At 33.4% G+C, this 22,541-nt stretch overlaps 1 protein-coding gene across 1 annotated transcript in view; it reads left to right on the forward strand.

Annotated features, from left to right (window-relative positions):
* The first annotated feature begins 518 nt into the window (after positions 1-518).
* The window catches only part of FAM83B (family with sequence similarity 83 member B), a 66,275-nt gene continuing 44,252 nt past the window's right edge, over positions 519-22,541 (forward strand). The window contains exon 1 of the mRNA XM_004461591.5: positions 519-1,022. Within this exon, the coding sequence (XP_004461648.3) occupies positions 567-1,022 (456 nt within the window). The 5' untranslated portion in view covers positions 519-566. The remainder of the gene's footprint in view (positions 1,023-22,541) is intronic.

A 22,541-nucleotide genomic window follows, 5' to 3' on the forward strand; every position in this document is an offset into this window, starting at 1 on the left:
CACTCAACCATTGAGCCACCTCAGCTTCCCTGAGCTCATTTGTTCTAATTATTGTTTGTTTTTGTTCTGAACCTGGGACCTCTCCTGTGGGAGGTGGGTGCTCAACTGCTGGAGCCACATCCACTCCCCCATTGGTTATATTTAATTCTATTTTAAAATCTTTAAAAACAATTAATAAAACCAAAAAGGCTAGGAAACTAACACCAAGTTTAATCTGAGATTAAAGTTAAGAAAGATAGACTTCTGGAAATCACAGAAGGAAGGCGTGTTGTCTTAGAAGATATGCTGAAAGTATAGGAACTTTGAAAGAAGATAATCAGCCAGTAATTTGTAAAAAGAAAATCTTTGTGATAGATATGTGGATTGTGGTGCTGTTGCTATCATTTTGGATATGAAATAGTCTTTTCGAGCTGCTAGAAATGGAAATAAGCAAATGTAAAAATAAGTAGTTGATATATACCATAAAATATTTGATTACAAAATTCTAACTGATCTTAATTTCCTTTTCAAACAACCAGATACCTCTCCCCACTGCATGTATGGACATTTGAAAGTGCTGTTGTCAAATGTCTGCAAGCATGGAGACCTCGTCAATGCTTTCCTCATTAAATGATGAGTGCAAATCAGACAACTACATTGAGCCTCACTACAAGGAATGGTATCGGGTAGCAGTTGATACTCTGATTGAACATGGCTTAGAAGCATACCAAGAATTTCTAGCTAAGGAACGAGTTTCAGAATTTTTAGCTGAGGAAGAAATTAATTATATTTTGAAAAATGTCCACAAAGTTACGCAATGTACAGTATACGGTCCTGACAATTCCTACGATGATGCCTCATCTTCTGGGACTTACTGGCCCCTTGAGTCGGACGTGGAAGCTCCAAACCTTGACTTAGGATGGCCGTATGTGATGCCTGGACTCTTAGGAGGTACCCATATAGACCTCCTGTTTCACCCACCAAGAGCACACCTACTTACGATAAAGGAGACTATTCGGAAGATGATCAAAGAAGCAAGAAAGGTAATATTTCTATTTCCAAATGAAAAGTTTTAAGCACGTAGAAAAGTAGAGAGTGGAATAACAGATATGTATGCTAATAAAAGAGTCATAGTATGTATAGACCTTGGCTATTATTTTCAGGAAATAGTTTATCTGTAGGAAGGTGGTACTTTCCCATATTTTGTATCTATCTGTGAGAATGGTATTAGGATCCTGTTAAAGGTGGAGATCTACAAATGTACGTATCCCCAGAAGGGTTAAGATTTGTTAAGATTTGTATGGATTGGGAATAAGATGATTTCACGCAGTTGTAAGTGTAAAACATGTTTTTTTCCTTATCTGTGAAAGGAAATAGTGTTTTGATGGATCTGGTGAAACTTACTTTGTTCTCAACAGAACTGAGTCCTAATTCTTGCTTTGGGTATGGTTTATGCTCTTAACTAAACTGTAGTTAACTAATCTGTTTCCTGAGTTGTATGGAAACAGTATAAAATCAAGCATGTAATGTAAAATTCTCAAGTAAGGTGCTGAGGTGCTTAGCATTTTAGGGCCTTGGTGCTCTTTATCAAATATTTATATTACCTTAGAAATGTCAGAAATTCTATTTTAGAGCTTATATAAGGCTACAGATAACATTTTCTTTTTATCAGTCAATAAAAGTTATTGGGAGTTTTCTATGTACAGTGACCATTGTGCTAGGCACTGTGGAAAATACAACAAAACATTCCAGAGTTTTTATTGAGCTCAAAGTAGAGTTTAAAATTTACAGACAAAAAGTTATGTCTAGCTATTTCTTAGTTACAGATTTTATAAGATATTGAAATTTAGATCTGAAAGAGACCTTAGGAGGATGCACACATATATGGCATTGTCTTCTTCCTTGTTAACTAGAGAAAAATGCTTGGAAAAGCATGCTTCTGTGAAGTGTAGAAAAAGAAGACTCTTGAAATCTGCAGTGACATGGTAGTTACAAGATAGGTACCTTAACCTAAAAGCCTAGCAATCGTGTTAGGGAGACACCACGTTCTGAGGCTAATGTGACATGCAGACTGTGCAAAAATACGGTGATTTTCTCCACCCTTCTGCGCTTAAATAACTGACCTTTTAGTCATGTTAAATCTTTTTTAGCAGGATTACATTGAAGGAAATACATTGGAGGAAATTACATTGTTAAAAATTAGCTATGGAACCAGGCCCACCTTAGGTGTCCAAACTTTTAATGAATTTAATGAATGAATTGAATTGTCAGTTCAGTTTTCTGAATTGAACCATAAGGATTTTTTAAAACTGTGCTATTCTGTGCTCTGTGAACAAATTATACAATTGTGGGTTTTTAAAAGAGCTGAACAAAAGTTAAGAATATATATGAGTCCTTGTAAAAAAAAAATTAACTAATACCAAGAATTAACATGTGTTAATTTTCATTAGGGGAAGACAGTATATTTTTGAACCATGGTGTTAAATGAACATTGAAAAATGCTTTAGTGAAGATTAAACTTATTATTATGCCAAAATCAGTAGGGGGCACTGCATTTCTGTGACATACAATATAATGTAGGTGGTATCATGAGTTCTCGGGTTAGCATTCACTGAAAACTGAGCATTAGTCATGAAATTTTGATGTATTTTTCTTCCTAATGTGCCAGCTACGTATTTAGTGAACCTTTAAAAGTATTACCTTCTCCCTGGTCATTATCTGCTGGAAGCTCCTACTTGCGAACTGAGGGAACTGAACTCCATACTGTAAAAAGATAATGTAATGTTCTGCTTTTCTGCTACAAAATCAATGTGGCAGAAGATTGGACAGAGTATATTACCTTTATTTGATTTTTATGCACATATCCAAGCTGAATTCAAAGGAAGAGAATTACTTGGACTTTGTAAATTGAGTATACAATTGAATATAAATCATTTCAGATAATTTTGTTGTTGTTTTTCAAAAGTATGATGTGTGTGCTTGCTAGTTTCTACCCAAGTACAATTAATATTGAGGTCACCTTGGCTATATAATTGTGGGTTGTATGTTTCTCAAGTAGTTTAGAGATTTCTTTATATAACATCGTGTCATTTTAAAGATTTTTGAAGACTCTACTACCCTGGGTGAAAAATGATTGTCCCTGTCCCTAATTTTTGTTAATAAGATGATTTAGCCCATAGCTGGACAAGGTCATGTGATACATTTTCAAAGAAGAACAAATATTATTATGAAGTAAAAGCTTGTCAGAACATATTACTATCTTTTAGAATTAGTGACAGCCAATTGGTCATCAGGATAAACTTTCTATTTTTTAATGATTTTCAGGGTACAAATGATCTTTATTGGTAACTTTCAATGAATTGGCATGGCATTCTGAAGGGGGATTGATCCATTCTTCATAAAGTGTTTGAATCATGTATATTTCAAGGGATAGAATTCAATTTCTTGCCTCCAGATTTACCAGGGAGATTTTTTGGTAACTAACATTGTAAAAGTCTGTGGAGGTAGGAAGCCAAATGGGATTAGGAACCAGTGAGGCAGAGCCCAGGAAGGGATCTCAGTGAAGAATTTAAATCCATTTTCCTGTTTTGTTTGCAATTGAGATAAGAGACTTATGAAAATGAAGGCCATTTTATGGAAAAATCTTAAAATGATGAAAAGAGTCTAGAGGCAATTTATTTGGAAGCCTGAACATTTGAAATCCTAACCACGAAGTGAAGCTTCTAGTCCTCCTAGAAGGAATTTAAAATTATATTATATCTAATCTATCTTTACTGGAAATATTTTGTCTTTGAATTTCATTCACTTATAATACTCTTGTTTCTAGCTTAAGTTATACAACTTAAGAATCATTCTGCTCTATAAGCAGATTATGACCTTTATAGTATTTCAGAAATTCATATATCTGTTTTTATTTATTCATTTAATTTTTACCAGTAGTCACTAGGAAGTTGTTTACAGTTTTTTGTCCTTTTTTGGGGGGGGGGGGTTAGTTCTTTTTTTTTTTTTTTAATGTTTGCTTATTTTATGTTTATGAATATTTCTTTGGGAGAATCCAAGTATAAGTAACATCTTACTTTGCCCCAAAAGGACCATATTTAATTTATTGGATATTTTCCTCACCCCTTTATATTTCAAATTTTCACTATGTGGTTGACATAATTACATTTGTGTTGACTTTGTAAAGTCTGATGATGTGTAACAAGACTTTTCACAGGTAATTATTTATCTTTCTAGAAGTGTTCCCAAGATGTTACATGCATATATTCCTAATTGTTGTGAACTTCTTTTACAAAAACATTCTTTCTAATTATTTTTTAAATGCCATTTTTCATTAAAGTAATTTTTCTTCCAACCACTTAGTTATGGTTATCCACAGAGTTATAACTTCTCAAAGTCTTGAACATGCAAATGTTTAACCAGAATATTATTTGCATCATTTGATTTCCTAATTCTAGGCTAACTTCTTTTGAGAGATGTGAATCTTACTCTTGTGAAATACAGAAGCAAGGAGTCACATAAGCAAAAGTCTAGTGAGAATTAGGACAGAGTAACTCCTGAGGTGCTTTGTCCTGCATCACCCAGTAAAGGTCTTGGCTTCTCCCTGAGTTCCTGGGTGTGTCTGTTATGGCCTTGGGTGTCATTAGTAATACAGAGAAATATTAACTACCAGTTGGTCCCACAGCTGCAAAAGGAGAGGCAAATAGTTGACGGAGGCAATTCCTAGGAGCTGACAGGTCTTATAGAAGTAGTACTAGTCTAGAGACTAGAACCAGGGCTCTATGACTTAACTAGTGTGGCATTGAACAAGTCCTTACACCTCCCCCGTATTACCTATGTAGTGAAAGATATGATGCCAAACACTTCTAGTATTTTTAAAAATCTAATGTCTCTACCCAAATCTTTAATAGTGTTTAGCAACTCAAGATTACTTAAATATGCTACACCCCTTACTGAACTAGTCCACACAGTGAATAATTTTGATAGTGTGATGATGTGTCACTTCTGTCTTCATCAGTTTTCAACCATGTCCTGCCTAGCAAGGCGAAATTTATGTATTTATCAGTGCCTTTTTTGGGCTGGGATCATTTCCCTCCTAATATCCCCAGTTTTTATTAAGAATCTCTTTGCTCCATCATCCCTACTCCAATTTTTTCTGTGAATCCTTTCATTCTTTGAATTCAAGTCAAAATTAGTTTCTTCCAGGAAATATCTTTTGCTTAGTAAGATGTTGTGACATTACTATCTGGTGACATTAAGTTGAATTCTTCTCTGAATAACAGGTATTAGATGTTAATATATATTTATGTTTGAGTGTGTGTGTGAGAGAGAGGGAAAGAGAGGAGGAGGGTAAAGAGAGGGAAGGAGGAAAGGTGGGAAAGAAGCAGAGAGGAAGAGGGAGAGAGGGAGAGGGAAAAAGAAAGATTTGTTAAACTTGCACTGACTGCCGTGCCAGCTATTGCTGTCAAACTTTGTCAAACTCCTAATGCTATACAGAGCTAACACATTCCTCTCAGGTCACTCACTCACCATAACTACCAATAATTCTGATGATATTAGTATATTATTTTTAACATAGAGGAAGAAGAGGGAGGAAAGAAGGTACTATACAGGAACTCTTTTACCTTAATGCAAGATAGAGATTCAGGCTTCCTTGATTTGGTAGCTTTTATAGGCAAAAAGCTGTAACCTTCTTGTCTTTATTGCCAAATTCAAATAATTTTATTTTAAAAGAAGCATCATGAAATGAATATGAACTCTGTGTCTTGGAGTCATTTGGGGCTGGTTTGAATCCCTGCTCAACCAGCTAGTCACATAGAATAATACAAATAAAACCTCTGTGGGTTTTAGTTCATCCAACTGTGAAATGGAGGGGCTCGTACTCATTGTGAGAATTGAATGTAATAGCTGATGTATCTACATGACACCTACCAGGTCTTTGACACCCAGTGTGTGGTGCTACAGCTCCTGGTGCTGCTCCTGTCCTCCTACTTCTGCTACTACTATATTATTCCAGAAATTTACTTTGTCAAAAACGTATTAGCCTGTATGTTTGCATCATTGTGATTTGAAATTTATTATTTTAAAGTGCGAGTGACCTCTGACCAAGTTTAGGGTCTAATGAGACAGTATCTCACTAGGAATACCAGGAAGGATTATTAGCTGTTTGTGAAATGACCATTCCAGAAAAGCCTTAAGCACATTTCTAAAGTATCGTAATGATTATATATACTGCATTAGCTGCAGAGCAATACAGCATTTCCCAAGTTTTATTGCTTAGAAGATTTCAACTGGGAAAATATTGACTCAACATTAAGTATATTTGAAAATAAGACCTGCTGTGAACACAGCTTAGATATGTATATTGAATACTTAAAGATGTGCAAAAAAAGTACCCTCCTTTATAAAGAACTGTGTTGAAGAAAAACATGCTAAACTATACTTTCTTAGCTAAAGATCTGAAGATCTAAAAAGATAGAGTGCTCCAGTGGAAAGTTAAGGGAAGGGCGCATGTTCTGTAGAGCAACAGAAAAAGAAAACTATTCCATTTTCACCTAGATCTCAAAAATGATAATTTTATTGGGTTTTAAAGACATTATAGATGTGATCCATATTTATGAAAAAACAACAGCAACAAAGGTAAATTTTGAAAATTCAGATTTATTATAAGGTAAATTTTGAAAATTCACTTTAATTAGATACCTGCCATCTTGGTGTTAAAAGTAGATTTAAGTCACTCCTAGTTCATAAAATATTGTTAATTACTAAATATTTCAGATATAATTTAAGGCACATCCTAAGTAGTCCTTTTAGCTTCAAAAATTCTGCTTTCCTAATAGAGGTGCTATTTTATGCTTTGTTAAAAAAATCTGGAGAGTATTAAAAACTAACAAAATTATTTTATGAGCTATCCAACTTGGTTGAACACCAAAGTTATCACTAACTTATGAGTTTCAGATGTTTTATCAACTAATGTTATCAGGTAAAATCTAAAGATCATCTCTACTTTTGTTTTTAAGAAACTATCATTTTAAAATTGACAACTTGGAAATGGTTTGAATTTTAAAAAGAAAAATTAGAGTTGCTTATGGTTGCTAATAAGGTTTTTTAAAACTTTGCCTTATTAATATTAACTTGTAGATTTATTATTTGCTGGAAACATTTTAAAATTATAGTTCTTTCAAAGTACCTATTATTTACTGATTATTGTTTTTTTAACCATTTTCTCTACTGAATTCTCACTCTTTTGATACCATTTAATTATATTTTTCCAAAATAAGCTGTGAGAGACAATACCTATAAGAACTGCATGTAGTGTGTGCACACTTTCTATTGAACTTTGAGACATTGTTATTGATTATGGTACAAAATTTACCTCTATTTCTATTCTCAATTTTTGAAGTAGAATGCTTATTTTTGTGACTACTTATTTACTCATTTTTCTTCTGTTACAGGATTAAAATAATATCCAAACACTTATTTAGTTATTATTGAAGTATATAATATTTTTCTGAGGACTCACCTTCAGTAGTTTTTTGGAATGGTAAAGCTATTTATCATCATAAGACACTATTATCATAAAATATTGAGTTATGATATTGCCTACATAATACCTATATTCCAAAGGGATGGAATTTAATGGTCTTACAAAAGGCTGATGTTTTCAGGACCAAGCCAGAAAAATAACTGCCAAGAGAAGGAGTTGGGGAGGTATTGCAATAGGCAATGAAAGAAACATGAGTGAAGAGAAGATAGCAGAACCTGGCTATTTCTCATTCTTTTTTAATATGTCATAAATAAATGTAGCTGGCAGTTGGATGAGATGATAAGCTTCAGGCCTCAGGTACATGCTGATGGATCTTATTTAAGTTAATTTTCCTGATAAAATATAGGGAGATATTACTTTACTTGTCTGTCTTGCCAGTAGATGTAAAGAGATGGAGATTTGCTATGTAGCCTTTTTGAGATGATGAGGGCTGTAATTCCACTCTGTTATTTTGGTTTTAAAGTATTCTACCTACTTTTCTATAGTTGACACAGATTCATCATATGATGTGTGTTTATATCAATTATCAATTATAGGTCTCTTTTAACAATTTACTCTTGAAATTATCTTGAAAAAAACTTGTCAGCTTTTTTCTTCAGGGCTTGACCTGGCATCATATTTAAGTAATAGATTTGCAATAAGTAACCTATTAACAGTAGTAGGTAATATTTATTGGGCACTTATATGTCAGGCACTGTGCTAAGTACTTTTTATGCATTATTTTATACTAACCTTCACAAAAACCCTGTGAAATAGGTCCTTTATCATTCATATTTTACTGATGAATAATCTGCTTTCTTGTAATAGATACAACTGTAGTTAATATTAGTGGAGAGTGAAACCAAAATGATCATCATTGGAAAGTAGTAATCACTGCATGTTGGTTGAGAGCGTCTAGGATTGACACCATTGGGTGGAGATGTGGGAGCATTGGTTTCTGAATGGGCCAGGTACAAGTCTATCATGGGGATGTTATTAGAAGTTGCAAGTATCTTGCTGGTAATGGAGAGAAAATCATGATGAGTAGATTAGGTATAGCACCCAGATTGTGAACCAGATCAAAAGGCATTCAAAGGAAATGGGTTCTCTGAGTTCAAGAATGTGGGGAATTTGAAGAGTTGGAGAGAGGGTGGTCAGGAATTGAAGTTGCCCTTTGGCGTCTGCTGGGCTAGACTGCAAGGGAGATCAGTCTTTGACCTAACTGTACAGTTTAAAGTATGGCAACCATCACTTATTCAGCAAGTATTTGTTGAGCTTCTACAGCAGGGACTCTTAGCCAGGGGTCTGGGAGCTTGAATTGAAATTCAAAAAAGCATTATTCTTGTGGGGACATGTTGGTGTAGGTGTGATGTATTTATTAAATAATATGCAGTGTAGTGTGGACTTAGTAAGGGGTCTATGGTTTTCACCTGACTGGCATAGTGGTCTGTTGAACAAAAAAAAGTTAAGAACTCCTGGTGTAGGGTTTGTCAAGTACTATTCTAAACTCTGATGATACATAAGAGAAAGCCTGACCTATTGTGAAATTGTGAATGTGATTAATCCCACCGAATGGTATGCTTGGGAGGGGTTGGGATGAGAAGATTTATGTTGTACATTTCCACAATTAAAAAAAAAAAGAAAGAGAAGCAAAATAGATAATGACAAATGAATACATGATACTGGATGGGACCTAAAAGGGGAGGAGAAAAGACTCAAAAGAACATTATTGGGATGTAAGAAAAAATTTGAATATTGAATGTAAGCTTTATGTGAATGTTAAGCTTCTTGAACTTGGTAACTGCACTTAAGGTGATTATGTGAATGAACATGGAAGTATTATGTATTCAAGAAGTATGATGCGTGAAAACTGTTCTCAAATGGTCAGAAAATGGTGACAGAATGATACAGAAAAGGTGGCAAAATGTTAAAAGTTGTTGGATCTGGGTATCTAGGGAAGTGGAGCTATCTTGGAGTTCTCTGTATGGGGTTTGTATTATTTTTTGCAGCTGACCTGTAGGTTTGAAATTATTTCACAATGAAAAGGAAAAATTTTTAAAAAGTAAAAAATAAAAAAAAATAAAAAAACACCTTTGTCCTGAGTGAACCTTATATACAAAGGGGGAAGGGTAGATAATAAGCATAGTACATTTGGGTCAGGGCAGTTGGGTGTATTGGGGGAGTATTTGCAATTATAAATAGGGTACTGAGAGTAGACCTCATCAATAAAGTGATACTTGAGCCAAGCCTTGAGGAAAGAGGGAATGAGCCATGCAGATATTTGTAGGCAGAGATTAGACAAGAGGGAACAGTTTAGGGCAGGAACATGGCCTGTTTGTTAGAGGCAGCATGCTCTGTGTAAAATGGGAGCCACTGAGAAATTTTGAACAAAAGAGAGACATCATCATTTTCAAACATGCTATATTTTAAAATGATACCTCCAGTTGTTAGTATTAAAAATTAACTCTAAGGGTATAAGAGTGAGAAAATTAGAGACTCTTAAAATAATTCAAGTGAGGGATGATGGAGTCTTAGACCAGAATGGTAGCAGTAGTGGTTAGATTTTGAATATAAATTGGAAGTAATGAAATGTGGGGTGTGAAATAAGTTGAGGAGTACAAGATGACTCCAAACGTTTTGGCCTGATCAATTGCAGTAATGGAGTTGTCACTTGAGGTTGGCATCAGAGACTTTGGGGAGTTGTGATCAGGAAGCAGGCCCTGTGAGACCCAGTTATGGGAGCTTTCATTTGTCACTTTTACCAAAGTCTTGGAATGGGCAGAGTTTCAATATGGCTGGGTTGGGTTTCAGTCCTGAAGCTGAGGACCTAGCTGGGAGAAAGAGTTGAAAGTAACTTGGATAAGATTCACATGCAAAGCAGAGGGTAAGTAGGGCATGTGAGATAAGAACAAAACTCACTGGATGCTTACCCAAGACATAATAAAATAAGGCTCATTATATAATGTGCTGAGAAGGAGAACCTCCCAACACTTAGTCTTCTCAATCACATTTTATCAGCAATTATTAAGCAACTCCCATTTGCTAGTTGGTTGGTCAGGTGAGTGAGTTACAGTGTGAGAAACTGGGAAGGGGTCATATAGGAGATGAGGATTTTGAGTGAATAAATTATGAGAAGTAGGAGATTTTTGTTGGGAGGTATTAGTGTTTTCTGGCAGGAGGGAATGTAGGCAAAGGAAAGTGGGATGGAAAAAGGGAAGGCAGGTGTTGTTCAGAGAGGTAGATTGAGGCCAAATTGTGGCGATCCTTCAGTCCAACTCTGTGGCTATGGACAGTAGGAAGACATTAATGCTTTTGAGTAGGACAGTGATGTTTCAAACCTGGTTTTGGACATAACATCATGTTTTCATTAGTTAAAAAAATCTAGAGAAAAATATAAAATGGATTTGTAACAAGTTGGGATATATGTTCAATTTAACTGACTGAAGTTCAATGTAGAACAAAATGTCTTCTTGAGGTGAAATTGTATCTTCAAATTATTTCTAGAATAGAAAAAAATATAATTATGTGTTTCAAGGAATGTACTTTTCTTGTCTTAAAGCTATTTTTTAAGGTAATGTCTTAACTTTGAATCAGTAAAACTAAAATTAATTTCTGTACAAAATGGTTCAACAACATACAATTAGTTTAATTCTATAAATAATTATTGGGTCCCTACTACGTACAAGCAGACTGATCATAAAAGTGGGAAAAATAAAATGCCTAAAGTGTTTTAGAGTCTAATATTTGGCAGATGTACTAAAAGGCTCAGATAGATACGTAGATAAAATGTTGCAAGCATATGGATGATACCATCCCAAAAGGCCTATATATTACAAAGTGCCTGGATTTCTTTAGTTATCAGAGGATTATAGAGACACTTCCTGAAATTTCAGAACAGAAAACTTATGGTAAAGATAAAATGCCTCCAAAATTTTATTGGGAAACACATTTTACCAATCCTACAAGTATATATATTATATTAAAGGATTATTTTTTCTTTTTTCCAGATTTACATATATTTCTTATAGATAAAATAGAAGAATATGTGAAGGGGTAAGAAAGTAAAATTCAACCTTAATCTCCTGGTAGAGATCATCACTGCTGCTAAAGTTGAAAATTTTCTTCCAGGTTAGAAAAATAGATGGATAGAGAGGTACATGTGTGTGCACATGTAGAGCTTAGAAATTGAATGTTCACATTTATTATACTTAAGATAATATTATGTATAAAAATTTGTCTCCTGCTTCTCTCCCCTCCCCACTTAGTATATTTCCCATAAAATTATTTTATTTCCTGTACTGATATGCAGTGGTTTAACAAAACCAGGGGAGGGGGGAAGTGGGAGTTGTCTGCCCTGGATTCAAGCAATAAGCAGGTTCATTGTAGGAAATTTAAAAACATAGTAAGATTGACTAAGAGTTGGTCTGCTTTTTATTACATCATATGTTGGCAAATGTAAACAACAGCGATGTTAGCCTTTTCCTCCTCACCAGGGCAGACCTCTGTCACCACTGCCTCCACCAGTGCCCTACCCATCCCTCACACCCCTTAGCACACCAGTGCTAATACAGTGAGAATCTATTAGAAATGAAGAAAGCTTCCTAACCTTTTCATAGCATCAGACACTCAAGAGTTAGTTGATTCTTGAAGTATTAAATGCAGAAAAATCAATTAGGTGTACATTTTCTTTTACAAAACAAAACTTTCCTTTGGGCTTTTTAGTAACCACATTGGATTCCCCCCCCCCCCCCCCCATGAATTCAAGCATAGGAAATAACGTAAATAAGTAATTAAATGTGAAAAGCAAAGATGTTGCCATTTGGCTAAATATCAATCCAATATGTGCTGTTGGAGAATCCATAATCATGTAAATAAATCAGCATGTGTGTCATAGTAGTCATATTCAGGCCTGCGGAAATTTGGGAACGATTACTGATAAAAGAAATCTGAGGTTCATGGCCAGAGAAATAGAGAAATTGAGAAAGGTGAACAGACTTGTCCAGTCACCCAACTGATTAGGAGCCATCCAAACTTTTGATTTCCATTCCAAGACTCTTTTTGATCATGTTGCTTTTCTGGTGAGAAGAACTAAATTTGTTAATGATATTAATAGTATCTAATGCTTATTGGGTGTTGTGTGCCAGGCATGTTAAATTTATTAACACATTTTTCTTCACAACAGCTCTCTAAGATGGGTACATTGTCATCTCCTTTTAGCAGTGAAGAAAGAGATAGAGCCTGTGTTTGAGCCCAGGCTGTGGGCTCAGATCAGAGTCTGGACGTTTATCCACTGAGTGTATTAAGTCCTAGACACTCCATCCTGGGCATTATGCAAACCACCTGAATCCTCACAGCACTTTTTTGTAGGAATATATCTACCAGATAAAATCTAATCCGTAAGCATAGTATATACAGGCTCTTCATGCTGAGTTCTTACTGTTGTACTTTATCTCCCTTCTACCTCTCTCCACTTACCTGACACTCCATATACTCAATTGCCTTTTTCTGGACCTTCCATGGTAGTTTTTCCCTTTGGCTTTTGTTCATAATCACTTCTCCCTTTGGAGCACCCTTTTCCATTTTGTGTGCGTTCCATTCATTTTTTCGTTTTTTATGCCATTTTTCACTATTTCTTTTCATTTTTTATTTTTTAAAAGGTACTTAGATTACATCAATGTTACAGAGAGTATATAGGGGATTCCCATATGCCCGACTCCCCACACCTCCCACATTTTCCCACATTAGCAATGTTTTTCATTAGTGTGGTACATTTATTGCAATTGATAAACACATTTTGGAGCATTGCCACTAATCATGGATTATAGTTTACACTGTAGTTTAGATCCTCTTCCATTCAATTTTGTAGGTTATGGCAAGAGATATAATGGCCTGAATTTGTCATTGTAATGTCATTCAGCACAATTCCCAAGTTCTGAAAATGCCCCCATATTACACCAGTTTTTCCCTTTCCCTACCCTCAGAACCTCCATTAGCCATTGCCTCCACATCAGTGATATTTCTTCCATTGCTAGAATCACTATAAGTGTATAGTAGATAACCAGTAAGTCTACTTTAGTCCACAGTTTATTCCCCAATCCTGAGGATTCTGGGATGGTGATGCGTAACTCTACCTTTAATTAAGGTGGGGGGGCTTCAGTCCCACCCAGCCAATGGGTGGGACTCTCTAGCTTGTAGTTGTAGACACCTTTGGTTTTTTGGTATGTTGGTTATCCATCATCTCCTCATTAGTTGTCTTGGATGAATCAATGAACTAGAGAATAGGTATTGCAACTCTGTTGAGAGTCAGGGCCCAGCGGACACATGCATAGCCCAAAAATTCAGGTCTCTTGGACATATACTTAACAACTCTAGTAGTAATTATAGGTTCAAATAGAAGGACACAAGAGCCATGTGTAAGGAAACCACAAAAATGAGTCTAACTCTATCACACTGGAGAGTATAAATTCCAAAGTAGGGCCCACTGGCAAGGCACCTAACTCCTGAACTATCTGCCCTGACTTTAGTGTCTGGATGTCTCCAAACCCCTTAGGAGTGCTATTTGGGGTAGGATCTATTTTGGCAATTAAAGAGATCCCGCTGAGATGTGCGTAAGCATTACCTCTGGAATGACCTCCTGACTCACTTTGAAGTCTTTTACCCATATAAACTCATTAGTCTTTACCTTTTCCCCCTTTTGGTCAAGCCTTTTTTATTTAATTTTAAAATATTTTACATACATAAATAATATATATGGTGGCAGAAACATTTTTCTTGTGGTCTTTTAAATATATCTATGTACTTTAAAATCCTACTGTTCACTCTATTTAATATTCATTTCTTGTATGATTCTAGGACATTTTCTTCCATTTTAGATGGTTATGTGGTGTTTGAAAAAAATTAAAATCATAATATGCATTTGGTTTTTCCCCCTTTGTTAGAGAAGTTGTATGTTTGTAGACCAATCATGCATAAAACACAGGATTCCCATATACCACCCTATTATTAACACCTTGCATTGGTGTTACAATTGATGATAGCACATTTTTATAATTTTACTATTTACTATAGTCCCTGGCTTAACTCAGGGTTTACTGTTTGTGTAGTGTAGTTCTATAGATTTTTTTTTTTAATTTATTCTGTTACCATATATACAATCTTAACATTTCCCTTTTTAGTCACATTTAGATTTATATTTCAGTGCTCTTAATTACATTCTTAATGGTGTGCTACCATTTCTGTCAGAGGAGCCATGATTCTTTACTGGAAATTTTCATTGGTGAAGTTCCTTGGTTTACTGGCTTATCTTTTTCTTTTCTTAATTGGTTTGTTAAGAATTTGTTATAATGTGTATGAATTGTCAGGTGTATATATTGCAAATATCTTCTGTGGCTTACTTTTGATGAACAGAAGTTTTTAATTTTAATGTAGCCCAGCTTCTCAGTTTCTTTTTTTTTTGAAGCAGTTTTATTGAGATATATTCATATACAATACAGTTTATCCAAGTGTGCAGTCAGTGGCTTTTTGTATAATCACAGTGTTGTATGTTCAAATGTTTTGTGGTGATGAATATCAATTTATTTTAAGATTAACTATTTTGGAGTCTTATTTAAGTAATACTCTTATTCCAAGATCAAGATGAAAGTCTTCTTTCTTACCTTTAAGAAGCTTTGTTTTATTTTTCATAGTTAGTTTAACAAATCAATCTGGTATTGATACATGTATACAGTATGAGGTCAGGGTCCAATTTCTTTTTTCCATGTGGATATCCAGTTGATCTAGCACCATTGAAAAGGTTATTATCTCTTCCCCACTGCACGGCAGTGCCACTCTTCTCATAATGTATATATATATGAGAATTTTCTGGACTCTGTTATGTTCCATTGGTCTATTTGTATATCCTTGTTCCAATACCACAATGTCTTAATTCTTATTATAACATTATAATAAACCTTCCAACTTTGTTGTTCTTGAATATTGCCTTGCCTATTCTAAATCCTTAACTTATCTGTAGAATTTTAGAATCAGCTTGTCAATTTCTGCAAAAAAATAAAATAAAAGTACAATTTTTTTTAAAAAACTGGGATTTTTTCCGGGACTGCATTGCGTCAGTTTGAGAATTGACCACTTTACAATATTGAGTATTTCAATCCATAAATAAGTTATATCTTTCCACTTGTTTAGTTGTGATTAATTTCTTTCAGTGAGATTTTGCAGTTTTCTGTGTAGCGGTCTTATGCATCATTTGTTTGATTTATTCCTGATTAGTGGTTGCTTTTGATCTTATTGGAAATGGGATATTTTAAATTTTTGCTCTAATATTTTTTTTGCTGAGTATATAAAATATATTTTTATATGATAACCTTGGGTCCAATGACGTGATAAATTCACTTATTAATTGCAATAATTTATACATAGATTTTTCAGGTTTTTTTCTGGATATATAATCATACTGTCTTTAAATAATGCTAATTTCATTTTCTCTTTTCCAAACCACATAGCTTTTATTTCTTTTTCCATATTTTATTGTGTAGGTCCTCCATTTTAATGTTGAATAAAATATTAAATATAAAGGATACTTACTATAGGATTATGTAAGATAGTCTATCATATTAAGGGAGTTATTTTCTATTCCTGCTTTAAGTGTTTTTATCATAGGGGATATCAATATATGACTTTTCTCCTTTATCTGATAATATGTTAATCTAGATTTTCTACATATACCATTAGTGCAGTGCTGGAATTCATCTTATTTGGTTGTGATGTATTGTCCTATTTGTATAAAGTTAAATTGTAGTTATTAAGATTTTGTTTATACATTTTATGTTTATGTTCAGAAGTACTAGCTTATACTTTTCATTTTATGTATTCTTATCCATTTTTATTATCAAATTTATGCTTGCTTCATAAGATGATCCCTTTTTCTTTTTTTTTCTTTTTCCTTAGTCTCTGGAAGAGTTTGTATAAGACTGGTATTATTTCTAACTTATGTGTTTGGAAAAATTTACCAATGAACTCATTTGGGCCTGAAGTTTTCTTTCTGAGTATATTTTTAATTCCAGGTTTAATTTCTTTAATAGATCTAAGACCATTCTATATAGTAAATTAAGAGATTCTATATGAATCTCTTATAGTAAATTAAGATTTTGTCCAGTTTATCTTAAGTTTCTCTTCATTGGTTTTAATAACTTTTGGATTTGTAGTCGTGTTCTCCTTTCACCCCTTAAATTGGATATTTGCTCTTTTGCTTGATTAATCTTCTGATTTGTCTTTTCAGTTCACATATGTTGATTTTCAATATTAATGATTTCTGATCTTATCTTTATTATTTCCTTTTTTCTCTGGGTTTAATTTGCTTTTTTTTAGGATTCATATGATTAATACTTGGATTAGGGATTTTTAACCTCTTTTCTAACAAGTGAATTAAATCATAACTTTTCTTTACGCATAGCTTTAGCTTCATTTCCTGAGAAACAATATTTTATTTTCATTATTATTTACTTAAAATATCTCTAATTTCAATTTTGATTTATCCATTGATGGATTATTTAGAAGTTGACTCAGTATCCAAACAATTCCCACTTTTTATCTTAAAATTATACTGTGATCAGAGAACTTATTCTGTATGATTTGAATACTTTTAAAATATTTTAAATTTGCTTTATGGTTCAGCATGTGATCTGTTTTGGTAAATGATTCTTGAGCATTTGAAAATAATAGATATTCTTTAGTTATTAGGTAAAGTCGGTTCCATTTAAATCAAATTTTTATTTTCTAACATTCCTTTTTTTGTCTGTTTGGATTTTTCTACTTGTTTTATATGAATAAGGATTTAACTTTTTCTCCTTTTAAATGTTTTAATTTTAAAAGGAATATTTGAAACTGTTATTAGGTATATAGAGAGTAAGAATGTTTTATTTTCCTCTTGAATTGACTTTTTAAAAATGATGAAACATCTATAGCTTCTATAAAACTTCTTACTTTAAAAATTATGTAACATGAAACTACAGAGCTTTCCATACATATTTAATTAGGATCATATGTATTGTAAGGCATATATGACCATACTAATGTTCAGCTTTTCTCTGTCTGTATAATTATGGTATATTTCTTGTCAACAGCCTATAGTTGGATTTTAAAAAATAAAATCTAACCAGTCTTGTCTTTTAAAGGTATATTTAGTAACTAATATTAATTATAATCATTGATATATTGGTTTTAAGTCATCTTATTTTTTTGTACTTATCCCACCCATTCTTTTCTTCCCTTTTTCTTATTTTTGTAGATCATTCATATAGGTTTCATGTTTTATATATAAATTATATATTATGTATATAAAGTTCTTTCTTGGCCTTTTAAATTGTATTATAAATTAATACTCTTACTACATCCTAGAAAGTACAAAGACTTACAATGCTTTAATTCGACTAACTTATGCCTTTTTGTTGTCATGAATCTGAGTTTGAAGTATAATTTTACTACTCACAAGTTATCTTTATTATTATTTTAAGGGATCAATATTCATTTAGTTTTAAACATATTTACCCTACCCAGCACTCTTCAGTTCTTTATTATTGAATATTCTTCCATCTGGGATCATTTTCCTTCTTTCAGGAGAATTCCCTTTAGTATATCTTTTGGTTCAAGTCCATTTAAATTAAATTCTCATGGAATTTGCTTGAAATGTCCTGTTGCTCCTGAATTTTTCAAGGCAATTTTCACTTGTAGAGCCCTAAAGGTTAGCAGTTTTTCTTTTCTTTTAGCATTTTAATGACTGATGAGTCATATCATTATCTTTTGGCTTTCATAGTTTCTCTTATAAATTCATTAGACTTTTATTGTTGCTTATTTAAAGGTAATATATCTTTTCTCTCTGTCTGCTTTTAAGAATTTCTTTTTCTTTTTCATTTCATTAGCTTTAATATGATGTACCTAAGTGATCACTTTCTTTTTCAGAATTTTTTTTCCTTGACATAATAGAACTTCTTAAATCTGTATTTAAACTCTTTTTTCTTTTAAAAATATCTCAATTGGCATGTTTTTAAATATTGCTCCGTCTTACTCTATTTCTTCTCTTAGGAGTTCTAAGTACCAGCATGATTTACCTATTTTTTTTTTCTCATTGTGTCCTGTAGACATTCTTTGTGTCCCACATTCTTTTTTTTCTTTTGTGTTTTCCATCTGTTTTTTCTTTGTACTTTACTCTAGATATTTTTTTCATAGCTGCCTTCTAGTCACTAATCCTCTTTTCAGTTGTTTCTAATTTGCTATGAAACCCATCTGTTGTGTTCTTAATTTTAATGTTGGTATTTTTCAGTCCTATAATTCCCATTTGATACTTATTTTTATATTCAGTTTTCTGGTGAAATTTTCCTTTTTCTCAGCTACTTTCTTTTATACCTCAATAATAGTCATTTTAAAGTCTGTTCTGATGGCAACAATTTCTGGATTACCTGTAGATCTGTTCAATTGTCTGTTTTTACACCATTGGATTTGGGTCTTTCGGATTTGTTTACTCGTATGTATGGACATTATTGATTTGAATGCTGTACATTAACTCTGAAAAGCTGCAGAAATAATTTCCTTCAGGAAGAATTTAATTTTCCCTTTTTTAGCAGTTTGAATAAGGGTAGATTACCTTAATCCAGATATAGATTGAGGTATTATAAAGCAGAAATTCAGTGTTTCTGAATAGTGTCCTCTTTCCAGTCTAACCCTTCAGGACTCTTATTTAAAAACAGGAGGTTTTTATAGGGGCTTCTCTTTTTTTGGCAGAATCTGGATTTCAATTTTTAGCTCCTCAAGGTCAATCTTAAAAGCTTTCTCTGGCTTTTTACACTCTTTGCAACATCTTTCTATTGGTTTTTCAGCCTCCCTTACACTCACCAGTTGAGGAGTTGGCAAATGCTTTGAGCACAGTAAGTGCATGTAACCTCAAGGTTACTTTATTGTGATCTCTTTTCTCTGTGATTTGGGTTGCCTTGGTAGTACTGAATATCAGTTTTTGTCTTCCCACCTCTCTGAGATTGCTAAAAGCTCTTGTTCATGGCTTACTGTTTAGCCTTCCTCTGTGGAGGCAAAATCTGAGGCAAAAAAGTAGCAGAAAAAATTTCGGCCACACAAGTCCTGTTTGTCTTTATTTTCAAATTTGTTTTGTTGCTCTTACCATTGCTTTAATTTGGAGAGTTGATGTAATTCAAGCTATCATAGCCTGAAGCAGGACTTCTTTCCTTTTTATTTTGAATTCATTAGTATGATGAAATATTACAAGATCTGAATGGGAAGATAAGAAAAAATTATAAGTATCTTAGGTATTTGTTCCGAGTATAAAATGCAAAGAAATCATGAAGGTCACCCATCATGATTTTATTTAGAAAAAATTGTTAAAAATTTATTTCTAGTACTAAAATATAGGTTGCTTATTTGGTGAATCAGTTATAGTTATTTTAATTTTACTCTTGAGCAAGTCTAACATTTTTACAGATAAAAACCATTCTGTATTTTATTTTCCTTTCTCTTCTCTGTCTTTTCCAACTTTCCTCCCTGCAGTATACATTATGAAACTCATTATTTCAACTATAACCCAAATGAATTTTTGTCTATTCAAGCCATTTGTGATAAATCCCTGTATCTGAACTACTACTGCTTAAAAATAGTTTGCATGTGAAGATATATGTATATGTAGATATCCTATGTGTAAGGATAGATGTTCATGTATAAATATGAAGATTTATGTGTGGACTTTTATTCTTCCTTTTTAAAATCACAAAGAGAAACCTTTATGTCCTTGATAAACTTTTACCAAAGTTTAACTTTGTGAGAATTTTAATGGCATTTAAGGGCTTCTGGCTTTGTGGCCTTATAAAATTAACTCTGTGTGTATTTTTAAAATTTCATTATAAATATAACCTAATCATATATGGTAATTTAGTAAAAATTTTTGATATACCTCTTATATTTTAATTATTTCTGTTAAGCATACTTTTTAAACCAAAGTGTATTATGCCAGCATCTTAAAACATGAAGATGAAATTTAAGGCTCTGAATGAAACCAGAAATTTTTAATATTATATTATTCACAATTATATGCTAGGAAACATAGGTTTGGGAAAGTTTAATATTGAGAATTTTTCCAGTATATGTTCATTTAATCTTTTTTTTCGTAGACTTGTGCCAAGTGATGTAATCAGTATATTTATTTAGCCAAATACACTAACTTTTTTTTTTTGTATTTTAAGTCACATTTTCAAACAATTTATTCAGTTTTTCACAGCCCAAGTTAATATAAACATGCATCTTATTTCCAAAATAAAAGATGGTCTTATCAGCTGCCCTTTTATATTTTTCGAAAAAGTACATCTATTCTGATTTAATCAGCAGAGCTTTCAGGATTTATTTGCATAGTTTCACAGAAGCAAAATTCCTGGAGCTCAAAGTCACAGATTCCCAGAGCTTAGTTTCACCTTAATGTCTGCACTGTTCCATTTTTAAGGATAAGATCAAAGAAATTGAGGACCACACAGTTATTTAAAAATAACACTGCAGGAAATGTGATCCAGGAAATACACTATTCATCATTTACACATGTAAAAATTCTCCTCTCAATTCCAGAAGTGAAAAATATCTAACCCCTTCCCCCACTGCCTTCGTTATTGCTGAAGAAACTGCTACTGATTGCTATAAAGCTATTTACCAAGTCATTCTACTCATGTAATCTTACTAGTGAGAAGAATCAAAAGTAAGAGTACTTTTAAAAATTACACAATGGTTTAACATTCAAAACTGAACTGAATGTCTTTATTCTCTTTGAACCCCAGGGTCAGTTCCCTCACTAACCATAATGATTCCTTCCTTATTGGGTGAATTCCTTTCAACTTCTCTCCTCTCCACCTCAGCTATTTTCTCTTCTATTCTGTGTTTTAGGAGGGAAATTAAATAAACCTGTGATCTTGAGTGTCCCTTTCCTAATTCTTCTATTATTTTAGTTTTTTATACATTGAATTTTATGTTTGTTTGTTTTTTTTTACCAGGACCTCGTATGTGGGAAGTTGGCACTGAACCAGTAAGCCACATTGGCTTTCCAGAGTTGGTTTTATTGTTTGTTTTGCTGGTTGGTTGTGTTTGTTTCAGGAGGCTCCTAAACCAAACCCAGGACCTCCCATATGAGAGGCTGATGCTCAACTGCCTGAGCCACAGCCGCTCCCTATTTATGGTTTTTCACTCTCTGCTTTCACACACAATCACATTGCTCTCCAGTGAATTGCTTGCCTACATCCTGCTTTCCTCTCTTGCTACTTTTCTTTATTTCTTACCTTATAACCATGTATTCTTTAAAAAGTTTCCATCAAGTGTCTCTACTTCCTTAATTCCTTTTTTCTTCCCAACCCTGAGGTTGATTTTACACTCATTCCTCTCCTAACCTGGTGTCTCATAGCCACTGTCGCCAACATGGTCAAGATACACCAGTGAATTTTTTCTAATCCTCGGTCTCTTACACTTTCTCTGTAGTAAATGTCCACCTTTCATTCTCTTAGTATTTGTTTTATGTTATTTCTCTTCTCTTTATTCTTTTCTTGTCTTTCCAACTACTGTTTCTTAATTTCCTTTGCTAACTCTTTTTCTACCTCCTGAAAGTGAATTTTTCAAAATTTTATTTCCTTGGATCTGCACCTCTTTCTTTAATGCTGTTTTCTAATTCCATACCTTTAGCTACTACTGGTAGTTACAACCCTAGTTTGGCCCTGTCCTTTGTGCACCAGCCTATCATTGTAGCTAACAGTTCAATGGTAATAAAGTTCTGAGTTCTAGTAAACTTAGAAGTTTATTAAGTTCACTAAAGCTTTTCTCCTGTCTTCTCTGTATTGGTAAAGACATCTATTCTTTCTTAGACAGCAATGTTAAAACATATTGGAATTATGTATAATTTATGCTTTGAGTTGTCATCGGACACTGGGTTTAGGACTTCTGCCACGTCTGCTTTGTCCACCTCCTCATAATGTTTCCCATTGCTACCACCCACATCTGGCCCTGTTTTCATGGT

Source organism: Dasypus novemcinctus, chromosome 11 (assembly GCF_030445035.2).
Source record: "Dasypus novemcinctus isolate mDasNov1 chromosome 11, mDasNov1.1.hap2, whole genome shotgun sequence".
NCBI classification, from domain to species: Eukaryota; Metazoa; Chordata; class Mammalia; order Cingulata; family Dasypodidae; genus Dasypus; species Dasypus novemcinctus.